The 24,883-nt window shown below is 40.0% G+C and overlaps 1 protein-coding gene across 5 annotated transcripts in view; it reads right to left on the minus strand.

Annotated features, from left to right (window-relative positions):
- Positions 1-24,883, minus strand: part of LOC126210137 (zinc finger protein 235-like) — an 85,840-nt gene that overhangs the window by 27,405 nt on the left and 33,552 nt on the right. For all 5 annotated transcript variants that reach the window (XR_007540617.1, XR_007540616.1, XR_007540615.1 and 2 more), the window contains exons 3-5: positions 18,664-18,723; positions 12,255-12,356; positions 5,070-5,119 (exon numbers count right to left, since the gene is read on the minus strand). Coding sequence is in view for 2 of the 5 variants with exons in the window: in XM_049939287.1 (XP_049795244.1) it covers positions 5,070-5,119; positions 12,255-12,356; positions 18,664-18,723 (212 nt within the window). In the remaining 3 variants the exon portion in view is untranslated. The remainder of the gene's footprint in view (positions 1-5,069; positions 5,120-12,254; positions 12,357-18,663; positions 18,724-24,883) is intronic.

Below are 24,883 nucleotides of genomic sequence, written 5' to 3' on the forward strand. Positions count from 1 at the left end.
ATACAGAAAAATGGAAAAGAATATTGAGGATATGTTAGACGAGGATCATTTTGGCTTTAGGAAAGGTAAAGGCACAAGAAAGGTGGTTGACAATGCAAGCAAGACTAAAAAAAATCAAGACACATTCATAGGATCTGTTGACCTGATGAAGAAAGTGTTTCACAAGATGTTCGAAATTCTGAGAAAAATAGGGGTAAGCTACAGGGAAAGATGAGGAATATACAATGCATATGAGAACCAAGAGGAACAATAAGAGTGGAAGACCAAATACGAAGTGCTCGGAGTGTAAGACAAGGATGTAGTCTCTCACCCCTACTGTTCAATCTATACATCGAGGAAGCAATCACAGAAATAAAAGAAAAGTTCAGGGGTGGAATTAAAATTCAGGTGAAAGGATATCAATGATAAGATTTGCTGATGACATTGCTACCCTCAGTGAAAGTGAACAATAATTACAGGATTTGCTTAATGGAAAGAACAGGTTAATGAGTACAGAATAGGGATTGAGAGCAAATCAAAGAAAGACAAAAGTAATGACAAGTATCAGAAATGAGAACAATGAGAAACTAAACATGAGGGCTGGTGATCACAAAGTAGATGAAGTTAAGGAATCCTACTACCTAGCCAGCAAAATAATCCACGATAGATAGAGCAAGGAGAACATAAAAAGCTGACTAGCACCTCAAAAAGGGCATTCCTGGGCAAGAGAAGTCTACTTGTACCAAACAAAGGCCTCAGTCTGAGGAAGAAATTCCCAAGAATGTACATTTGGCCTACATCATTGTATGGTAGTGAGACATGGACTATGAGGAAACCGGAAAAGAAGAGAATCGAAGAATTTGAGATGTGGTGCTACAGAAAAATGTTGAAAATCAGGTAAAGAATGAGGAGGTTCTCCACAGAATGGACGAGGAATGGAATATGTGGGAAACAGTGACAAGAAGAAGGGGCAGGATGGCAGGACATCAGTTAAGACATCAGGGGATAACTTCCATGGTACTAGATGGAGCTGTAGAGGGTAAAAATTATACAGGAAGACATAGACTGGAATAAACATAAAAAAGGCTAATGAAAGAGTAAGGGATATGTATCAAAGAAACATAGGTATTAGCTACCCCTGCCCATAACTTGCCGACCTTTCACTTTATGGTACTCAATGCAAGTAAAACCAAAACCAAAGGAGGTATAACGGAGCATCACTCACACCATTTCTCATAACAGGATTGCAGCCATATGGAAGTTAATTTGGTGAAGAGTGTGAGAGATGTGGTGTGTTTTAGCAATGCTTATCAAATATTGTTTGGCTCATAAGCACATTTGCCCTAACAGTCTACCGTCAAATGAAATCTTAAATTTTAGTGTGAAATATATAATTTGTGTCTATCTAATTACTGAGTAGTAATATTACAGATTTTTTTAGGATTAAAAATTGTACTTAAGTATATAATAAGTGACTAAATGTTGCAGAAAATATATCCAGGATATTACAATAAAAAAAACTGTATACTGATTTCTTTTATTTGTGAAGAAAAGAATTTTATTTACGGGTAATGAATTTTATTAATGTGTAATGTACCCCCATGTTCCTTTCTAATTCACAAATGCCATTCTTGCTATCAGTTTTTCAGCTGCTGCACCATCATCATAGGCCTATTATCAATTTCAAAATATCACGACGACTGTCAATAAAGGTAAGGAGTACGCAAAGTAATGAAGTTGTGTATAAACACTAGTGTATGCGTTTTTCCTCTTTGAAATCTGGTCAGACTACTTCTACATCTGTTGATGACTCCCCATCTGAGATAACATGCTGTATCCTCCCTATCAAAAAAACCATCAATTCACACAAATTTCATTCCTTACCCCATATGATAATACTTTCACGATGTACGTAGATGAGGTACCAAGTCAAATGCTTTTTGGAAATCTAGAACTATTTCATGTGGCTGACTGCCTCGATCCAAGGCTTTCAGTATACCATATGAGAAATATACAAGTTAGGTTTCACACAATTAATGTTTTCGGAATCTATGTTAGATGGCATGGAGGAGGACATTCTGTTCAAGATACTCAATTATGTTTAACATCAGAACATGTGCTAAGAGTCTATAACACACTGATGTCAAGGATATTGAATGGTAGTTTTGTGGATCACTTCTACTATCCTTCTTGTAAATGGATGCGGTTTGTGCTTTCTTCCAGGTACTGGATGCAGTTTCTTGTTCAAAGGCCCTACCGAGTGAGGTGGCGCAGGGGTCACACTGGACTCGCATTCAGGAGGACGACGGTTCAATCCTGTGTCCAGCCATCCTGATTTAGATTTTCCATGATTTCCCTAGATCACTTCTGGCAAATGCTGATTTCCTTACCAATCCTTCCCTAATCCGAGCTTGTGCTCCGTCTCTAATGACCTCGTTGTTGACAGCACATTAAACACTAATTTCCTCCTCCTCCTCAAAGACTCTACAATAGATTATAGTTAAAAGAAGGGCTGACAGCCACAAATTCAGTGATCTTCCGGGCAAACCAGAGAGAAAGATGGTAAATTGCACCTACTTAACTTACATAGTGATGAGGCGAGCCAAGTACGAATGAGTACATGGCGATCAATGTGGAAGAAATACGACACGGGTGGCAGACATATTTGCTACCATGATACGGTAGTGAAGGATGTTGTTTCACGATTCCGGTCAACTTGAGTACAGTACCATTGTCAACAAGAGTTAATTACTCCCAATGCCCGACTCCACACTCTGTCAAAATTAAAATCGTCATCACAATAACTTAACTCACTCATCAAATTTATTTTAATATCTTCCCTGAAAAATGAATCCCAGGAGGATGAAACAGATGTTGAAATCAGCATGTTCTTGCTCCACTGCATAGCTTGCTCAGTACAGTGCACAGCAGACTTCATCCTTGAACTATACATAAAGTAAGTCACAAATACAACAGAGAATTTTATATATGCTAGCCTTCTGTAGAATCCAGTCCTCCTTCACAGAGCCAAGGAGTGTGGCTATCTTTGTTATTGCCAGAAAAAATAAGCTTGACTATGTTTAGAGAGGATACAAACTATTTTAGAAGACAGATTCCCTGTGACCAATAGAAAGGCCATGGACATCAACCTTTCCTCTTCAGCCTCTTGAGGTGAGACATTGACCTTCCGTTTTAATTGCAAAGCCTTGTGGATCTTCCACAGTGGACAGGCACTATCTTCACTGACTTTTTTTGAGGTATTCGAGTTCTTCCTGTAGACAGCCCTCACCAGTAATCAAATCAAATGTGCACTGTGTTCAAGTGTAATGGAGTCTGCACTAGAAGATGAAAACTTTCTGCTATATGGTAAAGATCTGTATTACTAAATGCAGGAGCACTGTGTCCCAGGATGCTGCTGGTTTTATGGTGAACCAAGACACCCAAGAAAAAGAAGCATTCATCCTTTTCCAGCCACATAATGGATCTAGATCCTCCCATGAATGTAATTCGGATAGTCAAAAAGAACTGATGATGTTTCTCCTCACAGTGAGGCCACTCTACAACAGTGTCAACTGTGTACCTTCAACAGATGCAGAGTCCAACATCTGCCCCTCAGAATCTTCATGAAGATTCAAAGTTTTAGCAGAAGTTTGTGTGACTAATCTTGAAATGGACATGCTGCATGCTTCCGATGGTACAGGATTACACGGCTGAGCAGGCCACAGCAGATCACAAGTGTGAACATTATTGGAACTGGTCTCTAGCATTCAGTATTCCACGTGCCAAAACGTTATGACCACCTGTTTAATAATAGCGTGTTGTTCCACCTTTGAAACACAGTACAATAGGGATTCTGCACTGCATGGATTCTACAAGTCCTTCATATGATTCCAGAAGTATGTGGCACCAGATGTCTATGCACAGGTCAAGCAATTCCCACAGTATTACAGGATGGCGGTTAATGGACAAGAAGCTGGCACCCCATACGTGTTCCAGTGTGTACAGATCAGGAACTTTTGCTGGCCAAGACATCAATGTGAATTCACTACAATGCCCCTCAAACAACTGTAGCATGATGCTGATCTTGCAACACGGACAGTTACCCTGCTGAAAGATGTCATGACCACAGGGGCAGATCATGAAGTGAGACATGTGGTCTGCAATAATGTTCACATTGTTCACTGCTGTCATGATACTTTCAATTACCAATAAAGATCTCGTGGAAGCCCAGCTTAGTGTACCCCATACCATAATTCTGCCTTCACCAGCCTGTATCTGTTGTGTGGTGCATGTTTTGTGCAGCCATTCGCCTGGATGACGGCGTTTAAGGACCAAACTATCGACCTGGTGTAACAAGAAATGCGATTCATTTGACAGGTGACATATTTCTATTGATCCATGGTGTAAACTCAGTGATACTGTGCCCATTGCAATCATAAATGACAATGTTGTTGGGTCAACACACAAACACATAGGGGTCATGTGATGTGAAGCTCCATGTCCAACAATGACCTTTGAATGGTGTGCTCCAAAACACTTGCACCTGCAACAGACTTGTGCCTGCAACAAAATTGTACTCTGTTGTCAGATCTGCAACAGATTGCTGCCTATCCTGGATTACACAGTGGGGGAACCTTCGACCTCTATGTTTTGTGATGAGATGTGGTTGTCCAATATTATTGGGCCTACTTGTTATTTCACATCCTTCAACCACTTTTCATAGTGCTCATAGCAGCAGTTTGCCGACAGATGATCAATTATGCCATTTCAGAGATTCTCGTTTCCAGCCGCAATGCCACAACAATGTGCCCTTTGTCGAAACTGCTTATACCTGTGGATTTCCGCATTTGCCGCATTTGCTATAATGACTGCCCATTCATCTCTCTTCTGCTTACATTCTTTCCTTACTGCATCATGCAAACAACACAATCAGGAGGCATTCAACCTCCCAGTGGACAGTGGCCATAATGTTTTGACTCATCAGTATATGTCTAGCCTTACATTCTGGTGGACCATTTCATCAAACATGAAGCTCCGAAACAACCCATGCACAAAATGAAAAAGAAAAGACACAAACAACTGCACATTACCTTTCTTGTTCGCTGTCACTACCTACTGACTCCACTTCATGCTTGACCACCTGAAACAAGGATTAAGAGCATCTATAATGATAATAATGATAATAATAATAATAATAATAATAATAATATCATCATCAAGAACAACAGTAATATACAGTGATATATATGTGATGCCTTGTAAGAGCAGAGAGGAAGCGAACTAGTCTACAGGCAGAAGAGACATACTGCGAAAACACTCATGACCAAATTATAGCAAGTGGCAAAGTGGTCAGTGTCTGATCACCAGAGGTATGGCTGGTTTTCTTATTCTGGAACTAACAATACAGCCCTAAAAACTGGCCAGCACACTAAATACAAATAGACTTATGAGCAGGATTGTTGCATGAACTAGAACAAACCCTAAATGGAAAAAAATACAAATACTGGCACTCTAAGAAACAAGACTGACTGGCCAATGGATTTTGGGAACCACAGACTTTTCAAAAGTAAAGCAGATAATTGAATACTGAAAAAAAACACCACTTTTATGGGCCACTTTTGCAGTCAAGAAAGACACACTCACCTCCACAACAAACTTAATGCCTGTAAAATAGACTAATGACAATAACTCTGAAGTATGGAAATAAAACACGTTAAACAGTGAATACATACCAATCTATGTTGAAAATAGAACCAATAGTGAAAAGGTAGACAAAGCATGGGAAATGTTACCAGAAACAATATCTAAAATTCCACAAAATCAGGTCAGAATCTTACTAAGTGATATCAAAGCTCAGCTAGGCAAAAGAAGAAAGCACAGGAAAACAACCGGAAAATTCCCAGCACATAAATGGATCAACCAAAATACACGAAGATTAGTTGAACTATGCACGATATTCAACCTTAAAATTGTATCAAAACCCTTCAAAAAGAAACCATCAAAACACGTGACCTGGAGATCACTTAACACATTCATTGCTAAATTCGAAATTTACCATGTAGCAGTCTCTTATTGAAACCATAGAGAAATTATGAACGTCCATGTCAGAAACAGTGCAAACATAGACTATTAACTGACAAGAATACAACTATATTTAAAGCCTCAGAGGTTCACGAAAAAGAAGACATAGATCCCCAAATTTGAAATTAGTAGAATCTATCCACTTCTTACGGAAGAAATAGAGAAAAAGCAGTCAAACAATTGGCAATAACTCATAAGAAAACTGATAAAAACCACACATACTTCAATTCCTCTACATAAAAGGAAAATGCATCCTTCATGGAATGAAGAATGTGAATATGCACTTCAATCTCGACAGTATGCTTACAACAATTGGACTGGCAATAAGACAGGAAACAACTACAAAACATTATTGATAGTGATGGAAGGTACTGTGAAATTAATCAGAAAGGCAAAAGAAAATACGAAAACAGGCAGATAGTTGAAATGAAGAGAGACTTTGAAAAAAGCAGCACATGAAATTTCTGTGAGAACTTCATAGGCTATCAACCACAAAGTCTCCGCTACAAGAAAGAAAATGGGTGATTGGATCTACTGGATCTAGAGAATCAAGAAAAGTCTAAGGAACTTGCCAGGTATGCCAAAGAATTAGTTAACTGCCCAGAATCCACACAAATATATACTTGTGTACTCAGTGCAAGCTGCTTCATCTCTGAATAACTAGTGCAACCTACATCCTTCTCAATCTGCTTTCTGTATTTATCCCTTGGTCTCCTCCTACAATTCTTAACCCCCCCCCCCCTCCCCAACACACTTCCCTCCATTAACCAAAGTGACGATTCCTTGATGCCTCATGATGTGCCCTATCAACCGATTCCTGTTCTTAGCCAAGTTGAGTCATAAACTTCTTTTACCCACATTTTGAGTCAGTAGCTCTTCATCAGTTACTCAATCTACCTATCTAATCTTCAGATTTTTTCTGTAGCACCACATTTAGCTTCTATTCTGTTCCTGCTTCAACTGCTTATAATACACATTTCACGTTCATACAATATTGCACTCCAGACCAATAACTTCAGATAAGACTTCTTAACACTTTAGGCATTAACAAATTCCACTTTTACAGAAAATTTTGTCTGGGCATGGCATCTCCGTTTTATATCTCCTCCTCATTACTTTTGCCATTGTCAGTTTTTTGCGGCCCAAACACCAAAACTCATCAATGTCTAATTTCTTAATCTAATTCCCTCATCATCACCTGATTTAATTCGACTACATTCCATTGCCTCTGTCTTACTTTTGTTGTTCATCAGACAACCTCTTCTCAACACACTATCCATTCTGTTCAACTCTACTTCCAGGTCCTTTGGTGTATGTGAAAGAATTACAGTGTGAGTGTGACAAATCTCATAGTTTTTAATTCTTCTCCCTTAACTCTAATTCCCTTTCCAAATATCTCCTCGGTTTTCTTTACTGGAGTTAGGTAGCAACCCTATCTCGCTCCCTCTCCACTACGCTTCCCTTCCCAAGTCCTTCGATACTTATAACTGTTGTTTGGTCTCTATATAAATTGTAAATAACCTTTCATACCCTGTATTTTATCCATGCCAGCTTCTGAATTTTCAAAGGGTGTATTCCACTCAACATTGTCCAAAGTTTTCTGTAAAATCTACAAATGCTATAAATGTATAAGGGGCAGTCAAATGAAAACAAGACAGATGGAAAAAAAGCAAGAAAACTGTTTATTATTTCTAAAGTAACCACCTTAACTGTTAATACATTTATCCCACTATGAGAAAAGATGGAATTTATGGAAAAATGTTTGTTGCTGCCTAAGAAACCACGATTGTACCCAGGTGTCCTCTTTGTCCAAAGCAAATCAGTGGCCACAAATGTCTTACTTCAGGGCTCCAAAAATATGGGAATGTATGCAGAGATATCAGTACTGTGTGGAGGATGTGTAAAGGCTTCCTGGCATGACCACATGTTTCACAGCTTGTTTTGACTACACTGCACAAGTTCCGCTGGAAAGCCATAACACATGACATCCTTTACACAGTCCTGATCTCTCCACATGCAATTTCCATATTTCTGAAGTCCTGAAGAAAGACATTCATGGCCCTCAATTTTCTTCAGATGATGAGATGCTTGCCTTGGTTCACTCATGGTTCTGTACGCAACTGCAAAAATTTTTTCACGAAGGCACTGACCATCTTGTCTCACAATAGGATAAATGTAAAAGGGTTATTTTTAATGTAAGAACCGATTTGTAATGGAGTAAGAGCAAATTTATTTACAAATGTAAATTGTTTCACAAACTATGATATGCAAATTTTTCACTTTTTAACATAAGTCACCTTGAAAATTTTAACACTTCTCAGGTCGTGGACCAGCTTTCGGATCCCAGCATCAAAGAACTCTGCAACCTGACCATGAGACCAGTTAGTGCCAGTTACTTTCAACATGTCATCATTTTCCAATTGCTTTTCATGTTGGATCATCAGCCGCAATGTGACTCAAGAATGCATCACCATCCTTGTCACAGCACTCCAAAGTGGACAAAGAATGTTCCATTCGCTTTGTTGTGTGTTCTTCTGTTGACATTTTCGGCACCCATCTTGTACACATTTGTTTGTAGTGAAATTTGTCAGTAACAGTGTGATACACTACTAATCTTGAAACTTGTTGATATGTCTGATGCAGTTTGTCAATAGTGAAGCTGTCTGTTCTGGTGAACTACCTCATCAACTTTTTGTGTCAAGTCTTTATTCATAACAGTGGGCCGTCCAGAGCAATCCTCACTATGAACATTTTTCTTCCTTCATTAAACACCTACACCATTTATACACATTTCCACCATTCATTACACCAGCGCCATAAACTTCAATCAGCTGCCAGTGAATTTCAGCAGGACGGATTTGTTTTGCATTTAAAAACTGAATAACCAAGCACACTTCACAATCGGCAGGATTACTGATTGACATGGTGACAAAGGAAGCAGTTTAACCATGCAACTAACACTGGCAGAAATGTGAAACGTATTGGCAGCATAGTGAGAGACTGGCTAAGAATGGCTGACTGGGAATGGCTGTCATGTGACACGATGCGTGCACAAAATGAGCTGTCAGTTCTGACTTTAAAAATGACCCTCGTATTGAGTTATAGTGATTACTCTCGAAATAATAAACAGTTTACTTACATTATTTCTATTGGTCTCTTTTTTAATTTGATGCCCTTTATAGCTTTGCCTTACTTTAATCTATCTTCTAAGATAGGTCTTAGGGTTAGTACCCATTTGTGTGTTTCTATACTTCTCTTGAACCCAAACTGATCATCCCTGAGGTCGGGTTCCACCAGTTTTTCCAATCTTCCGTAAATAATTTGTATCAGTATTTCACAACTTAGATTTATTAAACTGATAGTCTGGTAATATTCACACCTGTCAACCACTGCCTTCCTTGGAATTTGAACTATCACACACTTCTCACCTTTCTCGTATATGTTGCAAAGAAGGTGGAATAGTTTTGTCATGCAGGGCTTTCAAAGGTTCTCAATAATACTAGGGAATGTTGTCTACTCCAGGGGCCTTGTTTCCACTTAGGTCTTGCAATGTTCCATCATAATGTTACTGCAATATCCATATCTCCCATCTCCTCTTCATCTACTTCCTCTTCTCTTTCTATAATACTGCCCTCACTTCCCTTGTATGAACTTCCATTTTCTGCAGAGATCTCTTTAATTTCCTATATGCTGCATCTATCTTTACCGTAGACATGTAAATTTTTACAGTCTGTCATTTAGCTATTCTTGCTTAATCGCTTGCACTTTCTGTCAATCTCATGTTTTAGACATGTGTAATCCCTTTCACCTGTTTCATATGCTGCATCTTTATATTTTTCTCTTTCCCCAATTTTTTTTTCCTCCTGTGTTATCCAGAGATCTCTACTGCAACTTGGCTTTATACCTAGTCAACCATCTTCTGCCTTCATTACTACTTCTCTCAAAGCTGCCTATTTGTCTTTTATTATCTTCCTTTCCTACGTATCTCGAAAGAAAATACAGTTATGCAAACAAGTCTCTTTTTTATCACCATTGTAGACCAGTGAAGATGCCATTTACCACTATTTGAAACATGTTTTGCAACACAAATACCGGTAGCAAAAATTCAGCTGCGAAACAGTAAGTTAATACTTATCCACAAGATAACAGCTTCTCCAACAGCAGAGGTAATCAATCACACACAAATTTGTAATAAACAGCACCTGTTGATTTGTCTGGTAAAGTGTCTGTCACTAACAATTCCTCCCCATACACTGATACTAAAGTGAACCTCGTACCTTGCTTCTACAATCACTCAAAGATTTGCAGATGCCCACACACGATTAATGTGGCAATTTATCATCTCAATGAAAGTGATTCTCTTCTCATCCATATATAAAATGCAAGCTGTGAACTGTAGACTGTGGCCTGGCGTGGTGGTCTTGAGGCCTGAGAGCTTGCACAGGACTTTCATGCAAAACTGACCATGCAAGAGCATGGTTTCAATTGTACACCCACTTGCCTCTGCATCATTTTCTCCTAATCAAAACATTTGCTCCTCCAAATCTGGTGTGTAAACTGAGAGGAGACTACAGCAATTCCTTATCCTTATTGAAAATGATCGCATGTCGGGAAGTCACTCAAAGAACCTGCCACACATTTCTTCAGATACAATGTGGTATCGAAAATGTCACCCGACATACACAAAATGTACCTGTTCGTTAACACAATTAGACAAACCATTCCAGAATACAATGTCTGCCATTTCTCACATTGAATAATAGGGTTCTATTTCAGTGTTTACACTGTTCACACTTCACAGGATCATTAATCTTATGCTGATGTCAATGGACTAATTTAGAAGGCAAGTGTAAGTGCCACTGCCTGACAACGGCATTACAATCAGAGCACTGACAAGTGGACCTAATGGTCATATTTTCTTTGATTGTGTTCATACCTATAGGCTTTATAGCTCAATACCAGTGCATTAATTTCCTGTAGTAGTATGCCACAATTCTCAAATAAACTAAAAAAATCTTTAAAAATTAGAAGATTTTTGAATTAAAGTAAAAAACATTTGTGATGTGTTAATTCAGTCATCAACAGTCAAGCACATAGTGCAAATTACTATAACTGTACAGTTGGTGGTTCAAATATTATTATTTTTAAATGTTTTTTAATTTTATTTAAATTTAAGTAGAAATACTTATGAACAAACACTGAATCATAATTTTTTAATAAAACTATGTTTTTATTTTAAATTACTAACTGCAAGAAAAAGCTAGTATTAATAAGTAATTGCAATTTTGTTCAAAAAATGAAAACATCAGATAGAAAATAAAAAGCTTTTATATTTATAGAGGCTGAAAAGTATTGTTGAAGTGTACAATAGTTTTTTTTCCATTTAAGAATAAGGCATTTTGCATGTCTGTGTAAAATTTAACTTATTTTTAGAATACCAGTAGTTAAATGTAATTAAATGTTAGTTTTTTATTAAAATGTTATTTAATACTTCATAATTAACATTTCTATTTGGTAACAAGTGAAGAATTTATTTAAAAGTTAAAAAGTATTTGCTAGCAAGATTTGAGCCAGGAACTCCACAATTTCTAGACTTATACACTATGCACTGAGCTACCACTGATTATGATAATCAATCATAGGTGTTTTGTGCTTAACAGCATTCACAAATTTTCTAGTCTTTAAAGATGATTTTATTGAGTTATTTCAGTACTGCTTTGGGAAACATTTCTGGGCAATGAGCTTCAAACCTTACACAAGCATGAAGCAAATTGAAAAGAGCCAATCTGGAAGCTGCCCTTTAAGCAAACAGACAGACTAAACCAATCAGAAATGAGCAATGAACATCAAAAGGGGGAAAGCCTGCACCACCGAGTACTGACTGCTCCAGGAACAAGTAAAATGGCTCATACTTAACAAGCATTTGTTTCCAGACATAGCTTTATAGGACCTTTCCTTTCTAGTATAGATGGTACTATCTACTGCAAGAATATAGAAATTTATTTTTTAAAACACAGTGTATACTTCTATATAAGGAGTATATGGCATTGGGTGGTGCACCTATTTGTTACTAAAAGTTCCTTCCCACTAGACTATCTTAGCCTAAAGGTTCACAACAAGCAAATCTAACATTCTACATGGCACTACTTGACTTTTACATGGCAGTCAACAACACATCAGGCCAGACAACTCACCACAAAGTCATCCTCACTCATTGCCTCCTCATCTTCGTCATCCTCTGTCTTTCCAGTATTGAGTGTTCTAGGCCCGAGACAATCATCTGAAGGTGAACATGCCTGGAACAGTTTTGAAAAATGCCGCATAAGACAAGATAGTAAAGCAAAAGTAATACAATGCACTATAATTCTATCGGGTGACCCCGAGGGAATTAGATCAGGAAATAATTCAGGCTGCAGTAGAGAGAATATAAAATGTACGCTGGCTACAACAAGAAAAGCATTTCTGATTTCTTTCCTTCTCATCCCATCTGGTAATCCTCCCCTGATCTGGGGTTCTGAGCGACTTTTAGTCTTCCCATTTTCTAAACCTTGCCAGTCCCTTTCTTTCATTCCTGTTCCTTCCCCTTCAATGCTTCTGCCATAAAAGAAGCCAATGGCACTGAGAACTTGCACATTTCTTTAAATGTGATGTCTGCTTTCTCCTATCACCATTTGATGTGCTGACTGACTGAAACATCATTGCCCAGCCCAAACTGCTAAGGACAGAAACTTAGAGAAAGTATGGATCTTATACTATAGGCATTGTTTACAAGGAGATTTTTCAAAATTCCAACCCTAAGAGGGTGCAATAGGGTGTGAAGCACTTTTTTGAAAAATATCACTATTAAGGCAATTCTGACACAAGATCTACGGAAATTGGTATTTGGTTTCTCAGTCAGAAATAAAGAAATAATTGAATTTTATCCATAGTGGATGCTGTTGAACTCAGTGACTATTCCTTTATAGGGTGTAGAAAAATTTCTGCTACCAGTCACAATAAAAGATTATTTATTCGTCACACGACCGGTTTCGGTCTTGTGCCCATCCTCAGGTGTTTATACTATCACATCATGCAAGATGTTTACATTTATTACTTTATTGCTATTAACTCTATTTGCAACACTTTTTGCAGACAACATCCACATATGCCACCGAATGTACCTACAAAAATATAGCATTGTACGACACGTAGTTCCGGAAATATGATGTCAAATGTGTGAAAAACTGCCGCACCCTGCACAACATGTAAATTTATTACTTCTTTGCTACTAACTCTGTTCAGGACACATTTCTCAAGTGGCATACATATAAAGTTGCTGAATGTACCTAGGAAAATATATCTTTTTATGACACACAGTTCTGAAGATATGACATCATAAACACTAAGACGCATCCGTAACTGCCACATCAAGCGTGATATTTAGTTTATTACTTCTTTACTACTGACTGTATTCACAACACGTTTTTCAAATAGTAGGCACATATAACCACTGGGTGTACTTGCAAAATTTTATCATTGTACAGCACATTGTTCAGGAGATATGACAGCATAAACATTAGGCTGCATAAAAATGGAACTGCACAGAGAAATTCCCTGGACGTACAGGTGAAATGTCTGTACAGATATGTGTGAAATTAGTTAAATATATCTGACAAGTGCATATGCAGCAACACCAGAGGTAAAATGTTCATCCTAAATCCCTGGAACATTTCCAATCAAATCTGGTGCATATATTAGTTGAAATCTGGATAGAAATACCGTAGGAGCCAGAACCATCAGCCTCTTATTGGAGGCATGATAATCTGGAAAGAGAAGGGCAAAGGAGGAGATGCACAGACAGCGAGGGGGAAGGAGAAGATGGCATAGATAGGAGGAGGAGAAGATGGGCTGAGATGATGATGATGAGTCCCATACTTCTTTACAGAGCGTAGGGGAGCGATGCGGGAGACTCGTGACGCCTTACTAGGCAAGGTCCTAGTGGAGGTGGTTTGCCATTGCCTTCCTCCGACCATAATGGGGATGAATGATGATGATGAAGACGACACAATAACACCCAGTCATCTCGAGGCAGGAAAAATCCCTGACCCCGCCGGGAATTGAACCCGGGACCCCGTGCTTGGGAAGCGAGAATGCTACCGCGAGACCACGAGCTGCAGACATGGGCTGAGATAGGAGAGGGGAGAATGGTCAGAGAGAAAGGACAGGCAGAGCTGGACGGGGAAAGGAAAGCAGTGAAGACGGAAAGAGATGGGAGAAGAAAGAGACAGGCAGAGGCATGGGGAATGAGGAGATGAACAGACAGAGGGAGAGGAGGAAACTGACATAGAAAGGGAAGAGGAGGAAATGGACAGAGAAAGGGAAGAGGAGGAGGTGGATAGAAATATAGGAGAGGAGGAGACTGACAAAGAGAGGGGGTGAAGAGATGGAATTTAAGGGGGAGGAGGAGATGGACAGAGAGGGGAGGAGGAGATGGAGACGGGAGGAGGAGATGGACAGAGAGGGGAGGAGGAGATGGACAGAGAGGGGAGGAGGAGATGGACAGAGAGGGGAGGAGGAGATGGACAGAGAGGGGAGGAGGATATGGACAGAGAGGGGAGGAGGATATGGACAGAGAGGGGAGGAGGATATGGACAGAGAGGGGAGGAGGAGATGGACAGAGAGGGGAGGAGGAGATGGACAGAGAGGGGAGGAGGATATGGACAGAGAGGGGAGGAGGATATGGACAGAGAGGGGAGGAGGAGATGGACAGAGAGGGGAGGAGGAGATGGACAGAGAGGGGAGGAGGAGATGGACAGAGAGGGGAGGAGGAGATTGACAGGGGGGAGGGAGATGGTCAGAGAGAGGGGCAGGAACAGACAGAGAGAGAGGGAGGGGTGGATTGATGGAGTGAGGAAGGAGGAGGGGTGCATAAAGATAGAGATGGATGAAAAGAGAGGGGATGGGTAGAGAGGAGGAAGCAAGAAGTGGATAGAAAGAGAGAGAGAGAGAGAGAGAGAGAGAGAGAGAGAGAGAGAGAGAGAGAGAGAGGAGATGGGTAGAGGAGGGGAGAGAGGAAGTGGATAGAGAGAGATTAGATGGGCCGAGAGAAGGGGGGGGGGCAGGAAGTGGATAGAGAGAAGAGGAAGGAGGAGATGGACAGGGATTGGAAGGGAGGGGGGGTTGGAGTGGGGGCCAGAATGAGGTCATGGACAGAGAGAGGAGGGAGGAGGAGATGGATTAATAGGAGAGTGGCATAAATAATTACCTGGGCAATGCCGAGTTTCTCAGCTAGTATATCGATAAAAGTGCTCAAATAATACAGAAATAAAATACAGAAAACAACACAGTACAAAAGCAATGAGAATTATGAATTCTTTTTGGTAGGACAAGAACATTTCCAGCAACAATAAGAAAGGGATGTGTTGGCTAATCTGTCCAAACCTATGGGTCACAACTATGGACTTTAAATGCTAACTTCAAAAGAAGACTGATAACCATGGAAGTGGATTATTTATGAAGGAGCAGCAGAATACCAAGAATCAAGATAAAAATTGGTGATGAAGTAAGAGCTAGAATGAAGACAAATGAATCAGTGATAAATAAAACTGAATGAAAATCATTAAACTGGTATGGAAATATTGTTGAAAATGCCATATTATTGGTGGTCAAAGAAAATTTTTGAATGGAAACCTTATGGTAGATGGAAATAATTGAGCATTGTGGTGTACACAGGGAGGAGGCACTGAATGGAGAGGCTTGGCTGAAGATACCAAAATGGTGGAATAATGTACTGTAGATCAGAAGGCTACTTACTAACAAATAGTTGTTGCAGGCAATTCGTTAAAGGAGATGGTGTGGCAATTTAATTTAGTAAACATACAGCAGCTTTAAAAAAAATAGCTTCTTGAATACCACACCATACCATAGAAGGATTAATCAAAATGACGAATGCTGTGCTCGACAGTAATGATCTTAAGTTAGCAGAGCATGACGTGATTGAGTTATATTTCTGACCAAATGCTGATGTAATGTGCTTCATGGGTAGACTTTGTAGTCGCACTGATAATACTGTATTCGAAGAATTTAATGTAGTTTAGCAAACATGAAATTCCCTGATCTATTAACCTCACATAGTCTTTTAAATATACTAAGCTCAGACACTAGAGGAGCAGGCACTTGCTACACTAGAGCTGTCTTCTTCAGATGCTGCAAGTTTGCCTGGACTTCAGGTAGATGTCACAATTATTTGGCAAAGGTTTCCATGTTTGGAAGTGTTCAAGTGCTATCAAGCATCAAATTTGTTTGTGATGGATGGTGACCACTTAAAGTGTGGAAATAGGGGTCAGTATAAGCAAGTTTTCTATATGCACTGTGACCTAGGGATCTGTCCATTCTTCTTTTAACATGTTGAAGAAAGATAGGTAGCCCTCTTTTTCAAATTCCACAGTGAATTTTATATTACAGTGGATGGAGTTTAAATGTCCCAGGAACTCTGAATACTTTTACAGTACATTTAGCCACACTGAGTAGCACCAGTGCATGATGGGAGTGGTGACTGGGTAAGAGTAAGGAGGAGGCTGGGGCGGGGAGGGGGAGCGATAGTGTGGTTGGGGTGACGGAGAGTGAAGTGCTGCTGATTAGACAGAGGGCAGGGGAGATTGTGTGTTTGGGAGGGGGGGGGGAGATTGTGTGTTTGGGAGGGGGGGGGAGATTGTGTGTTTGGGAGGGGGGGGGGGGGAGATGGCAGAAAAGAAGAGAAATAAAAAGACTGGGTGTGGTGGTGGAATAATGGCTTTGTGGTGCTGGAATGGGAACAGGGAAGGGGCTGGATGGGTGAGGACAGTGACTAACAAAGGTTATGGCCAGGAGGGTTATGGGAACATAGGATGTATTACAGGGAAAGTTCCCACCTGTGCAATTCAGAAAATCTGATGTTGGTGAGAATGATCCACAGAGCACAGGCTGTGAAGCAGTCACTGAAATGAAGGATATCATGTTTGGCAGCGTGTCCAGCAACAGGGGGGTCCACTTGTTTCTTGGCCACAGTTTGTCAGTGGCCACTCATGTGGACAGACAGCTTGTTGGTTGTTACTACTACATAGAATGCAGCACAGCAGTTGCCGCTTAGCTTGTAGACCAAATGATTGGTTTCACAGGTAGCCCTGCCTCTGATGGGATAGGTGATGTTATTGACCGGACTGGAGTAAGTGGTGGTGGGAGGATGTATGGGACAGGTTTTGCATTTAGGTCTATTACAGGGGTATGAGCCATGAGGTAAGGGATTGGGAGCAGGGGTTGTGTACAACACAAATCACCATTTTCCTTTTCTGAATAATTAATTAAGGCAGTAATGACAAATAGCAGCATGGATGTGAACAAATTTGCAGTTCATCACACTATACTATAGGAGATGGCTAAGGGATGAGCTATGAGAATATGCTCCATAGCATTAAGTGCAATTTTTGTTTTTTTTTTTTCTTTTTTAATATATAGTTTCATGCGGGATTGTACTCGGAGTAGCGAGAAACCATAGCCCAAAGGTCAAATTCTACAACCTCCAGCACCCCAGGAGTGTTGGCGCCCCAGGAGTGTTGGCACCGCCAGGGCGGCCTACAGTGGCAAGGCTTTGATGCCGCCCGACAGGCGGCAAATCCCCCACTACATATTTTTTGAGTGTAGGACGGAGGAGTGGAATGTATCCATTTAGACGCTGGTGACAAGGGAGCATCTGGAAAGTTCTTCAAATGAACAGCGACTCCCACAGGCGACCACAATTGGCCACATTGACGTGACATAAGCGGTGTTTCCCGTGCATTCACTGTCGAGTGGGAGCAGTGCTCATTGGTGAAAAATTTGTTAAAATGTTGCAATTGGACAACCACACCAGTGGAGTGGCATGCTGCACTAGGGTTTTGGTGGAAATGTAGCACAAGCATTTCAGCATCCGTCAAATAAGGACGGAGTACTATGTGCTGTGCGATACAGAATAATTGCGGAGTAGCTGTGTACCTTACCTGGAACTCCGGATAATTTCGCGGAATTGTGTCGCATTCGCGTGCCACTATGGTTGCAGACACATCGCACCTGATCGGCACAACAACATGACACGAACAGCCGGCTGGGGACCTTATCATTGAGCAGAATAGGTAATATACACTGCTCCGGTCGTAGCACAATCAGCCTTGCAGTAGATAGAAGTTAAACAGTTGGCCATTGACCTATTGGGCATAGCAGCACATTCTTGCATTATTTCTGTGATTAGATACAGATGTAAAGTACGTGACCTAGAACCTTGTGCTCTCTTTCAGTCAAGGGGAAGTGCCAACCTGCATCGCTAGGTTTTATAGTTGTAAATTAGTGGTGTACTCCTTTTTCTTTATTAAGAAATTAATCTGTCCACACTCAAGTGTCATCACTTTATTAATTGAATGTTAGTAAATGTAATTGTCAAATGGATTAAACCTGATTATTTTTCCTGATATTTCAGACTACACATATATCAAAAAGCCAAGCCTTTCCTAAAACCGAGTCACAAATTTTGGTGGGGTTAACTTCCTGTTAATAATTTACACAAAAGTACAAAAATATAATTATAGAATAATGCAAAAGTAAAGGTATACTCACCTCTTTAACGACATTTAGTGGCTCCTGTGTGCTAACGTGGCCATCAGGCACCTCCCAATCCTGAAAAGGAGTAAATGGAGTTACACTTGTGTGAGCATAAATGCTCAAGCCATAGTCACAACAACCACCCAACATTCTGCCCCTCCCCTTCAACAATGTGCAGCAAATGATGCATGTACAGCCAGCTGTAGGTAATCTGGTGCCCTTTGCTATTATTACTTTGTTTAAGTGAGGCTGGGGGGCTATTGAATGTAAGGTTTAACGTTGCGTTCCTTATACAGATAATATAATCATCTCTACCTCAACTGGAAGAAGAACTGAAGCTGTCTGAGCATGATGGCAAAGATACTTGCATTTTGTGGGTACCCTGTAGTAGTTAGACAAGAAACAGAATTTCACTCAAACATAAAAGAAAACTGCTACAGTTTAAAATTATATTATTATAAAAACTTCCATTAACTGTTTTACATCTATAATCTATACGTGTAAACAAATAAAATATCATGTAACATTTCACGGACCCACTGAATATGCCTTACTAGAGCGAAACGTGTTTAGGATCACAAATAAATTATATATTTACAAAAAAGTGCAGCATGCAAAGAGATTTGTCTTTTAAATTACTGTAGTATATATACACCTCCTGTGAAAAGGGCAAATACAAGGAACTTAGTGTAAAAGAAAATACTTTCAGATTCTGCACCCACATGTGCCTATTACATCAGATGTTCCAGAGTTCTGGCGAAGAACAAAATAAAGTGTTTTCAAAAATAGTGCAAAAAATAGTGTCAGTTCAGCTTCGTGATTTCAAAACTAGTGTGTGACCCAGTGACAGGCTGAACATAAAAAGCATTATATTTTATCTTCTCTTATGCTTTGCTGATTAATTCTACTGTCATGCAAAAACAATGCCACAGAAAGTGACAGAAATATAGAAATTATGTACTATAGGTATGTGAGACGTGCGGCACATCCTCAGACATCAATAAGAATGCAATAATCCCAATTCCAAAGACAGCAGGTGCTGACGGGTGTGAATACTATCAAACTACAAGCTTGATAAGCCACGGTTGCAAAATACCAACACGAATTATTTACAGAAGAATGGAAACAAGCCAACCTTATGGAAAATCGGTTTGAATTCTGGAGAAATGTAGGAACACACGTTGCCATTATTACTGACCCTGTGACTTAGAAGACAGATTGAACAAGGGAGAACCTTCATTTAACAGCTTTTGTAGTTTTGTAGGAAACTTTTGACAATGCTTATTGGAATACATTGTCTGAAATTCTAAATGTAGCAGGGATAAAATTCAGGAAGCAAAAAGATATTTACAACCTGTACAGACACTGTACTGCAGTTCCAAGAGGAGAAGGACTTGGAAAGGAAGCAGTAATTGAGAATGAGTGAGGCTGAGGTGTCACCTATACTCAGTTTTAGTCAATCTGTACACTGAGCAAGCAGCAAAGGAAACCAAGGAGAAATTTGGAATGGGAATTGAAGTTCAGTGGGAGGATATATAAACTTATAGGATTTACATTGGCATTTTAATTTTTTTCAGTGACAGCAAAGAACTTCACAGTGAGGCTGAATGGAATGGATAGTGTTTTGAAAATGGTAATAAGATGAACATCAATAAAAGTAAACTAGGAGATGCTAAGGGAATTAGTGTTGGAAATGAGACTTTAAAAATAGAGCATATGGAAAAGTGTAGCAGATATAAAATACAGACTGGCTAAAGCTAGAAAATTGTTTCTGAAAAACTGGAATTTGTTAATGTCTAATATAAATGTTAACCTCACAAAGTCTTTTTTGAAGATAAGAAGAGAATGGAGCTTTTCAACTCTGGTGCTACAGAAGAAAGCTTAAGATTAAACGGATAGACTGAGTACTGTAACTAATGAGATGGTACTGAAGCACACTGTGGAAAAAAGAAAATTTATGGAACAACCTGTCTAGAGGAAGGAATCGTCTATTTGGTAATGGAGCAGAGCAGAGGAGGGAGGGGTAGGGGTAGGGGTAGGGGGGAGGAGAGAGGGGGAGAGGGGGGGAGAGAGAGGGGGGAGGGGGTGTGTTTTGGGACGATGAGGGGTTATTGTACAGGGAGAGCAAGGGATGAATACAGTAAGCAGGTTCACACAGATGTAGGTTGCAATAGTTACTCAGAGATGAAGAAGCAGTATAGAGTACAGTGGAGTGCTGCATCAAAAGAGTCTTCAGACTGAAAGCCACAACAACCCTCTAACCAAACAACTAAGTACATGTAATCCATAAAATTAAGTGTGCCAAACAATGCAGAGGCCTCTTGAACAAAGCTGACATCATTTGCTCACACGTGTCACTACTGATGAAGAAAATGAATGACAAATGAACTAGATCAAGTCCTCCTTAAATGAAAACTGATGCTGGTATGAGCAAGATGCTCAATTCTCAGACTACAGTAAAATACTGTTTTACACAGTTGATATCTGTAGTGATTCACTGACTACCAGCATTTATGTTGCCACTCAGTGCCATAAACAGACATACAGTTTGTTCACAATGTCCTGATTAAGTCCTCAGCAGTGTGGGGAGAGCAGAGGAAGCAACCTCTGCCTACCAAAATGCATAACTGCAGGGGGTGTGGCAGTGTGTGTGCGTGGGGGGGGGGGGGGGTTAACTATGTGTTTACTTCTTTTACTTATGTAGTGTTCACATTACACATTTGCTTACTGGTTCAGTATGGACCGGCATGACATCCACTTTGTAATGGCTCTAGCACAGACAGATACTGTATTTTTAAGCTGGCAACAACCAGACACAAAACGCCCATGGCCCAAAGTTGACTGATTTCTACCAAACTTAGCCAATACAGAACTAGGGAGACCTAATTACATGATGTTCTGAACAAGCTATATTCTGAATGTGATGACATGTTTCTCTAAACGGGAACTGCACTTACGAATGACAAGTGGTCTACTTTGAAAGCACAGATACATGTAGATGACAACAGATATTGGAATTTGGAAATAGTGTTGCAAATAACTGTCAATGTCCTGCAGAATATACACAGTAAATATGCCTTCAAAATTTTAATGCAATAAGATGACCATAATTTTTAGTTACCATATGCAGGTACAAAATCACAAAAATTATTAGCTTATGTTGAAAAAAATCACATTTTGTGTGGCTAGGGCATCCTGACAGGTAGACCGGTCTCCTGTTCCCAGAATGAGATTTTCACTCTGCAGCGGAGTGTGCGCTGATATGAAACTTCCTGGCAGATTAAAACTGTGTGCCCGACCGAGACTCGAACTCGGGACCTTTGCCTTTCGCGGACAAGTGCTCTACCATCTGAGCTACCAAAGCACGACTCACGCCCGGTACTCACAGCTTTACTTCTGCCAGTATCTCGTCTCCTACCTTCCAAACTTTGGTCTCCTGTTGCAAGTCTGTTTAGGCAACACCGCTTCAGTGACGTGTGTTGCATTAGCTTACTTTAAAGAAATAGTTATTCTTGTTATGTGGGGGTTATCTAATGAAATATCACTATTTACTACCAATCCAATAAGTTCTGCCGATTCTGTAAGTGACGAAGTTTATACACAGAAGTAAATAAACAATGCCATGTAATGATGAAAATATAAATTACATGAAATTAGGCAATTCTTATCAGTTCCATTATGATGATAAAGAATACCATAAAGAAAATTAAAACTTAGTTGTGGCTTTTGTTTTACACAAATTTTTGTCTATAAAGGAAAACAGACGATATTTATTGCCAACATATTTACTTCTCCAGATTGGTAATGAGCTTGTTTCAGTTACAGTATGCTTATTCAGATGGAAGGGTCTAATGTAAATATGGAATGCTTACTTGGAGTCATCAAGTAGAGTGAAATTCAATGGCGGGTATATGGTGACCTTCAGCCTGTTGCACTTTTACTAGATATGCAACTGGTAGACACTAAAGTCTCTTGCAGCTCACTACACCAAAAGCAAATTACCTTAGAAAAAAATTCACTTCATCTCAGTGGGAAGAAAGCTTACTCGAGCCACTATTCGATCCTGCATCCTTTACACATAAAGTTAGGTCACATGGAAAATTTCATTAAAAAAGTGAACAATAATGCCAAAGTCTACAAGCATTTGAGGGAAAAATTCCCACGACTGAGTGAACCAAATATCAAAGGGGGTATCAATGTTGTTACTGATTTGAGAGCTTTTCAAAGACAAACAAGGTAAAGAAATATTATATGGTAATGCGAAGATTGCTTCGGACAGTTTTAAAAAATGTTTATTGAACAGTCCACGGGTGTACTGCTACTCCACAGTGTACAATGGGCACAATATTTCAGTGATCAGACATGTCACCATCATCAGGTGGGTTGACAAATTGAGCTCCCGAGGCTGACTTACACTCCTCCCACTGCAAGCCATTGCCTCTGCAATACACGCCCAAGGGTGCAAATCGGCAGTCGTACAGCCACGAGCGTCAGCATCTGTGGTGGCGTCGATGTAGGTGCTCTGTCTGCCCGTATTACCAGATCATTGTGTTTGCTGAGCATCATCTTACATAGACTCATTGCTGATTCCCATACCTTGCTATGGTTGCAAATTTTTATCACTTCTGTAACGACAGTAACCATTGACTTGTCAGGGTACATTAGTCAAGTGTGCTGCTGGTGTTCTTGGCATCGATCTTTGACTGTGCGCACTGTTTGTCCAATATACGTCTTGCCACACTGGCACAGAATTTGATACACCCTGATCTTCCACAAATCAAAGTCACCTTTAACAGCCCCAATAATGCCCGCATTTTATTGAGTGTGAAAAGGGCAACTCTTACACAGTGCTTTCTCAATATGCATATGACTTTTTTTGGTAGTGCACCAGTGTACGATATAAACGCTGTGGCTTCATCTTGCTCCATGGTTCCTCCCATCTCTACAGATTGTACTGTAGTGGTGGGGTGAATAGTGCACTTAATCAGCCATTCAGAGTATCTGTTTTTTTCAGAACAGTTTTGAGGTGTTCCAGTTCCTGGGGTAGACCTCTGTGTCCAAGATGGTATGCACCCTGTGTAGTAGTGTTTCTAGTACCCCATTGTGCACAGTAGTGGCAGCTATCAGCTTGCAAACACTGGTCAGTGTGCATTTTTTCTGTGCCAGTGCGACAAGATATATATTCAAAGAACAGTACTCACTATTGAACATCAGTGCCAAGAACACCAGTGGCACACTCGACTAATGTACCACTACAAGTCGGTGGTCACACACACAGCATTGTTTGTCAGAGAATCGTGCGATGGAATACAAAAGCACCAGGATTTTAGCATAAACTTTCTAATACTGGGACAGTGTCATTAGAGAAGCCATTGAAATTTGCATTGAAGATAATCTTATGACTCGGGACTGCAGCTATAATCTCAGCAAGGCTTGGGATCGAGCAGTGGGTCTAATTAAGAAGATGCTCAGCAAACAACAATCTGGCGACTAGGCCAGAGAGAGCAACTGTATCGACACTACCACAGGCAACAATGCAAGCATCTCCATGACTGCCGACATGCACCATAGAGGGTGGACCGTGGAGGGCACGGCCCGCAGTGGGAGGGGATACAAGTCGGCTGCGCACCCTCACGAGTGAAGTCTGTTGGACAATAGGGATTGGCAGCACACCAGTGGACTGTTCAATCAATAGATATGCCGGGAGAAGCTGAAGAATCATGTCAAAAATGTTTGTTTAAACCTGTTGGTAAATAAGAGCACAGAATTATATTGAAATTATAGGTGAAATCTTGTCATATTATGAAAACCTTGGCTGTAACACGTCTCTGAAAATACAATTTGTCCATGCTTACATCAACTTCCTGCCCGAAAACTGCGGAGCAGTTTGACAGACTTGATTGATTTCATCAGTATATTGCAATCATAGAGATGAGGTGTGCAAAAAGTGAACTCCTGTTCTGGCATAATACTGTTGGACTGTTGCTAGGGTGCTCCAAGTGCAACCTAAAAGCGACGAGCCAAGTGGAAACACACACCTCATTTATAGTTTGTTCAAAAATTCTTCAATAGGTCATGTCAGAAACAGCCAACGTAAAAAGTATTCATATTACTAAATAAAATAGTACCTACTGGTATTTTCTGTATTCGTTATAAATTATTGGATAGCTTGTGTATGTTTAACAATTTCTATAAGAAACTGAAAAAAATCCTGGAAAATTCTTACATTCATTTT

The sequence above is a fragment of the Schistocerca nitens genome, chromosome 10 (assembly GCF_023898315.1).
Source record: "Schistocerca nitens isolate TAMUIC-IGC-003100 chromosome 10, iqSchNite1.1, whole genome shotgun sequence".
NCBI lineage: Eukaryota > Metazoa > Arthropoda > Insecta > Orthoptera > Acrididae > Schistocerca > Schistocerca nitens.